This window comes from Coenobita brevimanus, chromosome 34 (genome assembly GCF_032717465.1).
Source record: "Coenobita brevimanus isolate Jiangsu-jjx chromosome 34, ASM3271746v2, whole genome shotgun sequence".
NCBI lineage: Eukaryota > Metazoa > Arthropoda > Malacostraca > Decapoda > Coenobitidae > Coenobita > Coenobita brevimanus.
In genome coordinates this window covers 25,961,511-25,976,166 of record NC_136987.1, presented here as the reverse complement: position 1 = coordinate 25,976,166, position 14,656 = coordinate 25,961,511, and the positions used below count along the sequence as shown (strand labels likewise).

At 45.3% G+C, this 14,656-nt stretch overlaps 1 protein-coding gene across 3 annotated transcripts in view; it reads left to right on the top strand.

Annotated features, from left to right (window-relative positions):
- LOC145396108 (serine/threonine-protein kinase DCLK1-like) overlaps positions 1 to 14,656 on the top strand; it is a 276,644-nt gene that overhangs the window by 48,259 nt on the left and 213,729 nt on the right. For all 3 annotated transcript variants that reach the window (XM_080269582.1, XM_080269581.1, XM_080269583.1), the window contains exon 2: positions 6,773 to 7,636. In XM_080269582.1, the coding sequence (XP_080125708.1) occupies positions 6,788 to 7,636 (849 nt within the window). In that variant the 5' untranslated portion in view covers positions 6,773 to 6,787. The remainder of the gene's footprint in view (positions 1 to 6,772; positions 7,637 to 14,656) is intronic.

The window sequence follows — 14,656 nt, the reverse complement described above, 5'->3', positions numbered from 1 at the left end:
ACGCCAAAGAGCACTGTCATGTGCTATAAGTGCATAAGAAAACACATAAAAAAGGCCTTATTCCCCCCCAGGTCACTTGGCACATATCCTTGTTCTTCTAGCAATAAGTTATAGGCTATGCACACCATGCCAACACACACACACATGGCCATCCACGTGAGGCATAAACAAAGCGGTTGATGGTAGATCCTAAACCTGCATGTGACTTATCCATAGTAAATCCTGACCTGCTGCCATAGCATCACAGAGTTCACCGGCACTCATAGTAAGACTTGGCAGGTCAGACACCAGACAAGAATTCCATTTGCGTGTGCCAGAACCTTGGTATGGTGTTTCTTCTGATATCTAGCATTAGTAAGGCCACATTTAGACTACGCAGTACAATTTTGGTGTCCTTACTATAGAATGGATATTAATTCGTTAGAAAATGTACAGAGAAGAATGACTAAAATGATACATGACGTCCGGAACCTGTCATATGAAGACAGACTGAAAAGACTAAGTCTGCATTCGCTAGAGAGGCGTAGAGTAAGGGGAGACTTAATTGAGGTGTTTAAGTGGATGAATGGTATAAATAAGGGAGATATTAGCAAGGTACTTAAAGTGAGCATACAGGATAGAACTAGAAATAATGGTTTCAAACTAGAAAAATTCCGTTTCAGAAGGGAAATTGGTTTGGTAATAGAGTAGTAGACGAATGGAATAAGCTACCTAGTAAAGTAGTTGCTGCCTCTTCCATTTAGAGTTTCAAGCATAGGCTAGATAAGCATATGACAAATAAGGGGTGGATATAGAATAAAGAAAATCTTATAACCAATACTAATTCAAAAAAATTTTCTTTTCAGGTTACACTATGATAGTCTCTATTCTCCTTTCACACTTTCCTGTAAAATGTCCACGCCAGTTTTTCTATACGGCGTGGTGTTCTTTCTGACTTTTTCCTGCCGGCTTCGGCTGGAGGGTTTGGAGGGCGGGGGAGAGCCTTCTTCTTTGCTATCCTTATCTCATTCTAGTAGTTCAGTTACTCTTCTAGGAGCTGCCTAGCATGGGCCAACCAGCCTACTGCAGTTATCCTCTCTTCTTATGTTCTTATGTCAAATGTCGAGGGTGCCAATTGTTTGTGTGGTCGATTCATTCATTTTCTATTTTTGTACCAGCTTGGCCTTTCAAACACCACTTAACGGCAGAACAGTTTCTTACTTCACTGCTTAGATGAACTGTCACTTCTTCGCATCCGTGGCAGCTCCAGTGGCAGTTGGTTTAGTGGGGCTAGGGTTGCCAAGAGGTCTATCTGTCTATCTATCTATTGTCAAACGCCTTAATCCCGTAGGGGGTTGCCACAAACAAATCGCCTCCATGTCGCCCTGTCCCCTACCATTTCACTGCCCTGCTCCCAGCTCACACCCCTCTCTCTCGTATACCTCTCCACTCCATCCCACCATCTCATCCTCGGCCTCCCCCTCCCTTTCCCCCCCTCCACCTCACTGACATACACTCTCCTCATCAGTCTCTCACTCACCATCCTCTCCACATGGCCACACCACCTCGGTGTGTTTCTCCTATTGCTTCTTTATGGATATAGGTGGGTCAGATTCAGTACAAAGTGAGAATGTGGTGGAGTAACAGGTGATGCTCTTCTTAATCAGCCGCCTATATGCTGGTTATTTTGCAAGAGCTAACCGTTACTCCTAGTCCTTCATGTAGCCTATGCAGCAGGTCAGCTCTGGAACTGTCTCCCTCTGTCTGTATTTCCGTTACTCCCAGTCCTTCATGTATGCAACAAGTCAGCTCTGGAACCGTCTCTCTCTCTGTCTGTATTTCGTGCTTCCTATGATCTCCAGTCTTTCAAACGCAGTGTGTCCAGGCATCTCGAAATGATTGGATCTTGAATTTGGCTCTCTCGTGTATTGTTTTTGTTTTGTTTTTTTCTTGGAAGGAACAGTTTGTGGGCTCATGGCCTTTGGTTTCTTCTTAGCATTAAAAAAAAAAAAGAATCTGACAAGACCCAAGGTGGTTATCCTGGCCAGCCTGAGCCAAATGTGACATCAGAGGCACAGTACCGTCCACAGGTTTACCTTGTCACTTGCTAAGGTGGTTGAACTTTTCGCTAGTGTATTACTCAGAACCAAGTGTTGAGAGGCGGGCCTAATGGACTCGTGCCTGATTCTTAGCTGGGGCGGGAAACAGCTTAAGGATTTGTCTATCTGTCTGTCTGTATATCTATTGCCAGACGCCTTAATCCTGTAAGGGGTGGCCACAAACAAATCGCCTCCATGTCGCTCTGTCCCCCACCATTTCATTGCCCTGCTCTCAGCTCACCCCCTCCCCCTCTCTCATATACCTCTCCACTCCACCCCTCCATCTCATCCTTAACCTCCCCCTCCCTCTTCCCCCTCCACCTCACATACACTCTCCTCGTCAGTCTCTCACTCTCCATCCTCTCCACATGGCCAAACCACCTCAGTGTGTTCCTCCTAACGCTTCCTATCACATCCACATCTACACCACAACGCTCCTCCACGTCCTCATTTGTTTTAAGGATTTAAATTTCATTAAGACAGACGTATCTGAAATACGATAAGACCCACCGACATACTGCAAAAACACCCACACTAATACCAGTACACCATTCCTGTATGAGACAGCCCTAGCATGTAGTCAATAAAACAGTGGGTGTTAGCGCCGAAGTGGTGGCATGTGGAGTCAAAAGGCACATAAGGGGACTGCTAGGCCTCACGGAACTGGCTGCAAAACATATGCCCAGAGTTGGAAAAATAAATAAAATAATAAATAACATGTTGCCACTGAATTATATTGTAAAAATTGAGTATTGACATTTTTGCGTTATTGTGCTTTAAATCGTGTAGGTGGGGGTGGATGCAGGTGAAGGGGAAATATTACTACATTAGTTACAAACTTTGTTGCAAAAGTATTTTATTAGACCTTAGGACAATACTCGCTAACCTATAATGTTTTTAAGTTATAGAGACAGATATCAGTACTTAGGACTGATTACACTCGAGTGTATTTAATAAACTTTCAGATAAACCAGTGTTATATAATCTTTAAAAAGTGTGGAGCTGTGGCGTACATTGAGAATTTGAGCCAGGAATTGGTCTGTAAAGTAACTTGCTATACTTTGGTAATAGAAACTCCGTGTACAAACAGCTAGATAAGGAGTTTATTACAAGCCCACAGTAAAATAGTCTGCCCGTGTCGGCTGTCTGATATGAACTGATGCAATAACGCCGTCTTCAGGCGTGGGAAAGGGTGCTGACCTAGCAAGATTAGTGGGGGCATGTATGCATTGGGGGGGGGACATATATACATCGGGGGTAGACATATTGTGGAGGGGGTACAGGTCATTGCCCTGGAACTACCCAGGTAGCACATGTACAAGCTGCAGGTGTGTTGTGTTGTTGTGCTGCCTGTTGGTGTACAGATGTTGTAGCACCTGGCTGTTTTGGTAGTGGAGATGAATGGCTCTCTTTGTGTTAACTATATATGGTTGACATTACAATATTGTATATGGAGGAGAAGTTTTGTTGAAGGAGGCTGTTGTGTTATGGGAGGAGGGAATATTGCTGCTTATAACCAGAAATACATAAAAATATTTCCTGTGGAAGCCACCCCCTCCCCCCATACTGCAGTAGGCAGTATCAAAACGTAAGTTAGATAGTCAGTTACATTGTCATCTGTTTTGTCAATGTTTAGTATATCCCTGGTATGGAATTATACATAAACCTTCTGTATGTTTGTGTGCTTGTTTTTACAGTAGCTGTTGTTTTAAACACTAAGTATTGACGGACAAATAAAAGTTATTCTACTTTCCTAACAAGTACCTATCTATCTATTTATCTATTACCAGACGCCATAATCCCGTAAGGGGTGGCCATTTGACTTTGAGTTATTTGTTTTATGGGGAGGGGCACTAACCCTCCACTAACCCACTTGTTGACACGTAGGGAGCATGTATGGTTTGGTTATATGGTTACCACCCAGCGTTGTAAATGGTTTCTTGGCTTACAGGAAACCATTTGGCTTGTCACTTAATGTAAAGCCACCTGTAAAGGAAGGAAAAGCAATAAGAAGTGATAGGAAAGATGGAAGAAATGGGAAGAGAGGAGGGCAGGCACAGAAAAAGAATGGTAAAGGCTAAGGAAGAAGTAGGCACCACTACACCAGGTGAGTGGATGATGGTCGCCACCACCTACCACTAACAGGTGCAATAACAGATATATTGACTATGTTGATAGACAGACTTCCCTGACACAGTGATAAATGACTGTAAGCATTAAACTCTGCATTCTTATGTAATTCCATCCCTTGTAAGTGTTACAGCACCAAAAATGTTGCTACAGTATGCTAGCCAGGTACTCTTAGTTCACTGTGCCGGATAACAGTAGCTAATGAATTCCACATAGGCTTTTTTTTTTTTATCCCTCACTGTAGAGTATGACTGTTTGGAAAAGTGGCGCCTTTACACTTGAAATGTCAGCTTAGTCTCGGCTTCTCCAGTACTGTTTTCTAATACCAATACAGCACAGTTGTTATTCCAAGGCATTCAGTATTCACATAGGCAATCATAAGTAGTTAGTATGACAGCAGGTATATTGGTACATTTCTTTATTTTTGTGTCAATCAATCAGTCAGTCATTTCCTGTGGCACCCTCGGGGATGCATAGGGCCTCGATGAACTCACACCACCACATCCTATCTTGTGCTAACTCCTCAAGATCTCCCCAACACTCATCTCCAGCTTCCCGTCTCATTGTCCTCACCCACGTCTCTTTTGGCCTTCCTCTACCTCTCCTACCAAGTGCCACCCACCCTGGTGTACCTCGTACTATTCCCTGTCTCCTATACACATGTCCTAGCCACTTCCATCGTGAGAATCTAACATATTCATCGATCGGCTGCACTCCCGTTATTTCTTTAATTCTACTATTTGGTATCCTTTCCCACCACTTAACTCCTAATATTCTTCTAAGTGCTTTGTTTTCAAACACCAAGAATTTATTTTCCATAGTCACTGTGCTGTACCAAGACTCGTGTCCATAAATTAAGATACTCCTAACCATTACCTTATAAAGTTTGATTTTTGTATGCACATAAAAATTGTTATTATTCCAAATATTTTTAAGCATTCCCATTGCCTGATTAGCCTTCTTTAACCTTTCCTCGAATTCAAAGTTCAAAGAACCATCCTTGGCTAAATAAGTACCTAAATATTTAAACCTATCAACTTGCTTTACAACCATACCTCCAATTACACATTCCTGCGCATTTTCCATATTCATATTGATTATTTCAGTTTTTCCACAATTAATAACCAAACCCACCTTGCGACCTTCACTCACCAAACAGTCCAACACTCTCTGCATCTCTTCTGGCCCATCACAAATCAAAACTATATCATCTGCATACTCTAAATCCAAAAGTTTCCTGTTCCCTCCCCAAAGTATACCTGCACCGGTTTCTGTTCCAACACGTTTCATAATGTAATCAATGACCAATATAAATAGTAAAGGCGATAGAACACCACCTTGAATTACTCCGGACTTGACTTCAAACGAATCACTCAGACAACCATCAACCATCACTTTACAAAATGTGTCCTCATGCATGTTCATAATGACCCTCACAAACTCCTCTGGTATTCCATAATGTCTCATGATCTTCCCCATAGTCTCTCTCGAAACACTATCAAAAGCCTTTTCAAAATCAACAAAACAAAGACTTAACGGTACTCTCATTTCATTAACTTGCTGCATCAAATGCCTAACTATAAAGATCTGATCATTGCAACCACGTCCCTTTCTAAAACCAGCCTGTTCATCCCTCAGATTGAAGCAAGACTTTAAGAAGCTTTAATGCAGACCAAAAAGATCATCATCATCATCATCATCATCATCCGGACTTCCTTTCCCACCCAAGGGCAGGGAGAGGAGTAGCAATGTCCAGACAGCCCAAATTTGCTCAATCCAATGGGCCATGCTTCCATTCACTCATCATTCAAGCCCCCGGAATCCTGGCTCTATCGGATACGCCCAAAACATTCACCACGTTCTGTAGCTTCACGTAAACCAAAAGGACAGGGGCAAAATTTACTGGGAGTCTTTACCATCTGGCGCTGCTGTTTGTTTTTCTCTTCATGTTTCCTGATCCTATCCACTCTTTTCCCCTGAGAAGTTGGTTCAGCTATATGTAGGGTGGAGGAAATATTGAGACATTTTATCTATCTATCTATCTGTCTGTTGCCAGATGCCTTAATCCTATGAAGGGTGGCCACAAACAAATCGCCTCCATGTCACCCTGTCCCCTGCCATATCACTGCCTTTCTCCCAGCTTACACCCCCTCTCTCATAAACCTCTCCACTCCATCCCTCCATCGCATCCTTGGCCTTCCCCTCTCTCTCATGGGTGTATGTTCAGCAACACATTCTAAAACTTGCCACTGCAGTACTTATCAGTGACTGAGTTACAGCTTCAGTTAGATAAAGGCACCGAAATTACATGGGACAAGGTAACATGGAGGCGATTTGTTTGTGGCCACCCCTTATGGGATAGGGGCATCTGGCTATAGACAGGTAAAGGCAGTGAAATGGCGTGGGACAGGGTAACATGGAGGTGATTTTTTTGTGGCCACCCCATACAGGATAGGGGCATCTGGCTGTAGATAGATAGCCTAGGTAGAACTTTTACAAAAATGTGTTAGGATCCATTGCAGTCAGAACCATGATACTGATGTTGGGTGTTGGTGTTGTTGCAGGATGTGGTGGGCGTGATGGGCACGGCGGAGCAGCAGAAGGAACACTCTGGGGTGTCTGGTTCCTCTAGCCTGGAATGTGGTGAGGACGAGGTTGGGGGAGCCAGGCCGCCAGTGTCCCGGGGATCGTCTTCAGGAGTGGCCGCTGTCGCCGGTGCCTCTCCATCCAGTAGTGGTGGCAGCGTGTCTGGTGGCAGTCGCCGGGGCAGGGCGTCACCCACCTGTGGCACTGGACGCATCCCTCTCACCAGACTGTGTGAGGAGAAGCGGGCCAAGCGCTGCCGGTTTTACCGTAATGGCGACCGTTGGTTTGGTGGCATGGTGGTGGCGGTGGGCGGGGACAAACACAGGTCGTGGGAGTCGTTGCTGGCCGACCTGACCCGGGTGTTGGACCACCCGATCCACCTCACTGCCGGTGTCCGCCACATCTTCACCCTCGACGGTACCCGCATCACCAGCCTGGATCAGATGCAGGAGGCGGCCGAGTACGTGGTGTCATCGTCGGAGACCTTCAAACGGCTGGACTACACCCGGGCCAGCCTGCCACACTGGCGAACGCACGCACGTCGTAACGAGGCGTTGCACGTGGCGCCTCGCACGGCTTACGCCTCGCCAGTGTCCACGCCAGGCAGTGAGGTGCCACCCAGTGTCATTGGCTGCCCCACCCCCACAGACTCCCCCAAGGACTTTATCAGACCCAAACTAGTCACAGTCATCCGCAATGGAGTGCGACCCAGAAAGGCCATGAGAATCCTGCTGAACCGGCGCACTGCCCGCAGCCTGGAACAAGTTTTGTCTGACATCACAAACGTCATCAAGCTAGACACAGGAGCCGTTAGGAAAGTGTACACCCTCGATGGCAGACAGGTGAGTCACTAGCGTTGCATCCTGGTGTACGTATATCACTGTTGTATTGTTAGTTTAGAAGTCATTTGTGATAGGAAACCAGTGAGGGAATTGGCTTTCATCATGGCAGCCCCATGATTCATTAATTATTGTAGGTAGTTGTGTTTGACAAATGAATATGGAAGTATTTGCCTTGTGATTGTTTATATGCATGATTTCAGAAGTAGTCTTCATACAACATGAGACAGGTTATGCAGAACCTCGTGCAAAATCAATTTCGCTCTAAAACGTGACATATATTTACATGTAAAATAAGGGGTTAGGTTCTAAGAGCCTCATATTTCTCTTTAAAAATATATTTAAAGATAGACTATTACAAATATGTCTGCCTTAAGACACCCAAGACAGTGTTTACATACGATCTCACAGACTGGACACATCAGTGCATAGCTACTGCATTCTGACCTGACCAACTGGTTAGTTTTGCCCCCTGATACTCCCCATAAAAATGTTAATCACCAGGATTGCCACTAAGCCTCTTGAAAGTCTTCATTACCAATCAAGCAAAAACTTTTGACCTAAACAACACGTGAATAATGGCCGGCCAGCATCACGCATATGTCGCCAAGAATCACTTTCAGCTCTCATTTCATTATCATCATCCACTCCTACATTCCCCATGAGGAGCGTAGGAGCCCAGGGCTAGGCAGTTGGTCCTGACATTTAAGATGAGAGTGACCAGCCTCACTCATCCCTGAGTGGCATTACACGAGCAATAAATCTCAACCATCCCTTGGATATAAACCTACACAGGCTCAATCCAATTGGAGCGCCTTAATTACCCACTAAACCACCAGGCGCCATAATTTGGTTACCCGGTATATGGTTACCACCCAGCGTAGTAAATGGTTTCCTGGTGTACAGGAAACTATTTGGCTTGTCACTCAGCGTAGAGTCACCCACAGGCAGGTGGAAGAGGAGAGAATGAAGGAAAGAAAGACAGAAGAGGAGTGTAGAGTCACCCACAGGCAGAAGGAAGAGGAGAGAATGAAGGAAAGAAAGACAGAAGAGGGAGTGTAAAGTCACCCACAGGCAGAAGGAAGAGGAGAGAATGAAGGAAAGAAAGACAGAAGAGGAGTGTAAAGTCACCCGTAGGCTGTCATTAAAAAAAAAAAAGTGTGACACTATTTTTGAAAGCCATTAGTCGTTAACAATAAAGGAAAAAAATACAGCTATAAAGAAGTCGTCAGCATGGAGTGATTGCATATTTCTCACTTCTCAGATACAGACGAATGCAGTAATGGTGAATAATGAACAAGTCAGCCAAGCAGTATAATTTGTATATGACAGTATAATTCACAGGTACTGAACTCACCTAATTATCTTACCTAACTATGTGTGTCGACACGTAATGTCTTCACATATCGTAAGATGCAAATTTTCTCGACCAAAGACCGTCAGTTCATAACAAAGATCGGGCACAAAGCTCCCCCTTCCTCCTTTTTTTCCACACGTTGCACTAAAGGGGAAAACGTGAATTTTACTGCGCCTTTCCAAGAAGGAAAACTCTCCACATCGTAAACACACCCGCCTCGTTTTATCTGTCTGATCGTTTGCATTTAAACTCCCCCACCACCCGCCACTTCGTCTAACAATTTTACATTTGCATTTAGAATAAATGTGGTTCTTGTGTTCATAGCACTTTCAGGGTGTTTAGGCACAATTACAGTTATTTTGGAACCACATGCTCAGAGTTCTGAGAGAAAATGAGGAGCAAGGAAATAAGCAAATAAACTTTTCATCACAGCGAACGTCTACGTAACACTGAGGCAGGTTGTGGTAGGTGGTATGGGACATGGGTCATGTGGGTTGGGTCGGGTCGAGGAAGCCAGTCAGTGCCCAACAAAAGCACAACACACGAGTTGTATCTGGAAATCCAATACCTAAATGCACCCATTTCCCACACAGTATCCCTCGCGCAGTTGAGTGGCATTACCGTGCTGTTAAGTAATTATGGGAGGAATTAAATGCCCGTGTTATTGTAAGATTGTTGTTTCTTTTTGTCTTAAATCTGGACTGTACTGTACACTAAAACAGTTGAAGTGGTCTTATTTTGAACCAGAATGACCCTTTAGTACAGAGTTATAACGCTGACAACCAGAATGACTTTTTGGTACAGTGTTATCACCCTGACAACCAGAATGACTTTTTAGTACAGTGTTATCACCCTGACAACCAGAATGACTTTTTGGTACAGTGTTATCACCCTGACAACCAGAATGACTTTTTGGTACAGTGTTATAACCCTGACAAGGCAGTCTGTAGCCATCAGTATTCTGGTCCCTCTTGCTTACACCAACTAATTATTTTAGCTGTTGGTGTGTAGTTTGATGACAATTGCAATAATGGACGCTGTCCAGATCCAGTGTTGGTGTGTAATGTGTAGTAATTGTCTTGAGGAAAATTTTAATTATCTGTAATCAGTACTAAGATATTGACATGATAACATCAGTCTTTTGAAGGAGGCGGGGGATAAAACTATTGTAAATTGTCACAGAGAATTTATAGCTAAGGTAAAATTTGCCATGGGGGTCCATGAATGGGCTTGGTTTCTCTTGTAATTTCACTTCATTGTACAGCATTGAGTAATGGTCAATGAACCACAGTCTAAGAACCTCCGCATTAGAAATACAGGTATATAAGGTAAGGTAGGTTACCCATAGTCACGTGGAGTATGTATGTAATAAGGAACACAGGCAGACAGCAGCTGAGAACAGATTGCTGCATTGAGTGAGAGGTTCATTGTGAATCATTGTATCATATCTTTTTTAACGACTCGAACATGCTTGCCTGCATTGGCCTTGGTCACCTAATGTCGACTGCATGTACAGTAGATAAACTTTTGAAAAAGAGCTGTGTCATGCCACCACAGTTGTTGAATGTTTTTATGGATGGAGTAATGAAAGAGAAAAGAGTGGAAGCACTTGGGAATTTTCGCAAGGAAAGGAAAATTATGAATAAGATGTGTGTACTTTTGTATGCACAGGATTCAGTTGTGATAGATGAGGAGTGGTAATTTATGACTTTAGGAGGCCTAAGTTTGCCCAGTCCAATGGGCCACGTGTCCATTCACTCATCATTCAAGCCCCCGGAATCCTGGCTTCATTAGAGAGACCAAAAAACATTCACCACGCTCTGTACCTTCAAATATAACCTACCTATCTGATAGTCAGTCCGGACGCTGCCACGTTAAAATGGGATGCCAAATCCCTGATCATGCACTTCTCACAACATTCATCCAACCAGCTCGATCTCTTGTCAGTTCCCTAGCCTTACCGACTTCCAAACCTCTCTTCCTCACACCTCTCTTCCTCACACACTCATCCACCATATCCCTCCACCTTCTTCTTGGCCTACCTCGCCTCCTCCCTCCTTCAAATTCGCTCAAATATACCGTTTTCACCACTCAGTAGAATCACTCTTTGACATGAAGAGAGAACCTGTATTTTTTTTTTTACACAGGAAAAATCATCAGAGAAATTACCAATATGCCGGGAATCGAACCCGGGACTCTCAAGTGAGAGCCAGGCAGCATACCACTACACCACGACCAGGTAAAAGTTAACTCACGTTGTCACAATCTTGTAACCAGCGTCCCTCCGCCCCCACTGTGGGCATGAAGAGGATGAGTTAACCCCCTGGCACTCGGGCAAGTAGATGCTTTTAATCTATCCCAAACACTTACGGCAAGTCAGAATGAAGAGAGAACCTGTATTTTTTACACAGGAAAAATCATCAGAGAAATTACCAATATGCCGGGAATCGAACCCGGGACTCTCAAGTGAGAGCCAGGCAGCATACCACTTGAGAGTCCCGGGTTCGATTCCCGGCATATTGGTAATTTCTCTGACTCTTTGACATATTGACCGTACACATGCATTCATTATGTGATGGCTGTTGTGCAGATGTGATCTCATGAGCGTATTCAAAGAGTTAATGGGTTTATAGGAGAAGGTGGAGGGATATGGTGGATGAGTGTGTGAGGAAGAGAGTTTTGGAAGTTGGTCAGGCTAAGGAACTGACAAGAGATCAAGCTGGCTGGATGAATGTTGTGAGGAGAAGTGCATCATCAGGGATTTGGCACCCCTTTTTAAAGTGGCAGCGTCCGGATTGACTCTGTCGGATACGTTTATGTGAAGCTACAGAACGTGGTGAATGGTTTTGGCGTATCCAATAGAGCCAGGATTCCGGGGTAGCTTGAATGGTGAGTGAATGGAAGCGTGGCCCATTGGATCGGGCAAACTTGAGCTGTCTGGACATTGCTACTCCTCCCCCTGCCCTAGGGTGGGAAAGGAGGTCCGGATGATGATGAGGGGGAGGAATGTCGCTCGTTAATGCGTCAAGGTTTTCTGTCTGATGTAGGCTAACTGGCAAATTTCCTGTGACTGGCGAAGTAGGGAGAAGACAGCAATAAATGATTAATTCCTGCCTATCTATAGCCCGACGCCCTAGTCCCGGAAAGGGTTGCCGCAGACAAAGCGCCTCCAAGTCTCTCTGTCACCCACCATTTGACTGCCCTCCCGCCAACTCACTCCCCCCTCCCTCATATACCTCTCACCTCCATCCCTCCACCTCATCCTCGGTCTACCCCTCCCTCTCCCACCCTCCACTTCACATACATAAACCCTCTTAGTCAGTCTTTCATTCTCCATTCTCTCCACATGTCCTAAATGTATGAAATATGTATAGTACAATTGTTGAGAGAAGTATTGTACTGTATGTTATGTAGTGTTGTAGCGAAATTCATTGCTTTTTTAGCTACATGTATGTCTGTAATATTTTAGGTTAGGTTAGATGGGTTAGGTTAGGTTAGGTTAGGGTAGGGTAGGCTAGGCTAGGCTAGCTTAGGTTAGGTTAGGTTGTTCATTCTTGGCATTTAAGGCAAGAGTGACCAGCCTCGTTCATCCCTGAGAGGCATTATGTGAGGAGTAACCCCCAGCCCTCCTTCGTATGTGAACCCTTGCTGGGCCCATCCGTCTGGAGCGCGTTAACCCACAACAGAGCGAGATACAATATACAAGTAGTGTTTCAGTGTGATGAGTAAGGATGGAGGTTTGGAGGGTGAAGTGCTTGAAAGGGTACAACAGGGAAGAAAGGTTGCTGGTTCCTTGAAAGCGGTGATAAGAAACAGGGAAGTGAGCATGGAAGTGAAAAAGTTACTACATGACAGTATTGTGATATCAACTCTAACGTTTGGAAGTGAAGCTTGGACCTTGTTGGAGGGACAGAAGTCAAGAGTGAGGGCAGTGGAAATGAGTTAAATATTTAAGAGGAGCCTGTGGAGTCACATGGAGAGACAGACTGACAAATGAGGATATAAAGGAGCGTTGTGGTGTGGATGTGGATGTGATAGGAAGCGTTAGGAGGAACACACTGAGGTGGTTTGGCCATGTGGAGAGGATGGAGAGTGAGAAATTAACGAGGAAAGTGTATGTGAGTGAGGTGGAGGGGGGGAGAGGAAGGGGGAGGCCAAGGATGAGATGGAGGGATGGAGTGGAGAGGTATATGAGAGAGGGGTGTGTGTGATGGGAGTAGGGCAGTGAAATGCGGGGGTGGGGGACAGGGCGACATGGAGGCGATTTGTTTGTGGTTACGGGATTGAGGCGTCTGGCAATAGATAGATAGATAGCTAAAATGAAGAGCAGAAAGGATGGCCTGTGAATCCATCTTTCTTCCCTATTACGCCCGCAAGGTAATTGTTAGCGGTGGTTGGCAGCTGAATTTTCGCAACCCCGCCACAGCACCACACCTAATGAATACTGTGGTTGGCTGGCTTCTCTCTGTGTGTGTCTCTGTGAGGCAAGAATGAATGAGCAGTGACCGTGGTGGTGGTGGGGAGAAGGGGAGAGGAGAGGGGGAGAGGGCCGTCTGTCCTTGCTGCGGGGTGAGGGTACAGTTGGGGTGGCGAGAGAGTTTGTTGGGCGGGATGGGGCATAGCCAGGGGTGGTGGGTGGGCGTGGAGGGAGGGATGTGATGGGTGGGGGTGGGAGGACGAGGGGTAGGGGGGTGGGAGAGCAGGAGATGGGGGGAAGCGACGGTTGGAGTGCATGAGGTGGGGGTGTGGGAGTGTCTGGCTGTGTGTGTGTGTGTGTGTGTGTGTGTGTGTGTGTGTGTGAAGGGGTGGGAGTGTGTGGGATGTGGTAATGTCTGGCTGTGTGTGTGTGTGTGTGTGTGTGTGTGTGTGTGTGTGTGTGTGTGTGTGTGTGTGTGGGAGCGTTGCCTCTCGTGTGAGTGCACTAGGAAAGCATGTGTCAAGAGCCAGTATTCTCTTCAGTTAAGGAAGTTCCCTAGCACCTCTTCCTTAGCGATTTATTTTTGGATACGGCTGGTTAATATCAGTGTGTGTGTTACTTATGCTGAGTATGGTGGTAATGGAGTGATTTAGGCTATATGACACAGAAGAGGGTGTCATGTGGAGAGAATGGATAACAATAGAGTGGTGAAAAAGGTGTATCTGAGCGAATTTGAAGGAGGGAGGAGGCGAGATAGGCCAAGGAGAAGGTGGAGGGATATGGTGGATGAGTGTGTGAGGAAGAGAGGTTTGGAAGTCGATGAGGCTAGGGGAATGACAAGAGATCGAGCTGGCTGTGTGAATGTTGTGCGAAGTGCATGATCAGGGATTTGGCACCCCTTTTTAACGTGGCAGCGTCCGGATTGACTGTCGGATACGTTTATGTGAAGCTACAGAACGTGGTGAATGTTTTTGGCGTATCCGAGAGAGCCAGGATTCCGGGGGCTTGAGTGATGAGTGAATGGAAACGTGGCCCATTGGATTGGGCGAATTTGGGCTGTCTAAACATTGCTACTCCTCACCCTGCCCTAGGGTGGGAAAGAAGGTCCGGATGATGATGATGATGATGATAAGAGGGTAGTAAGGTGTAATAAGCTAAACAAATCGCTTAGGAAGAGATGTTAAGGTGCTTGTTAAAGAAAGCAAAGATAGTTTTAGAGGTGAATGAATTAAGGAGCCTTGTGATTATG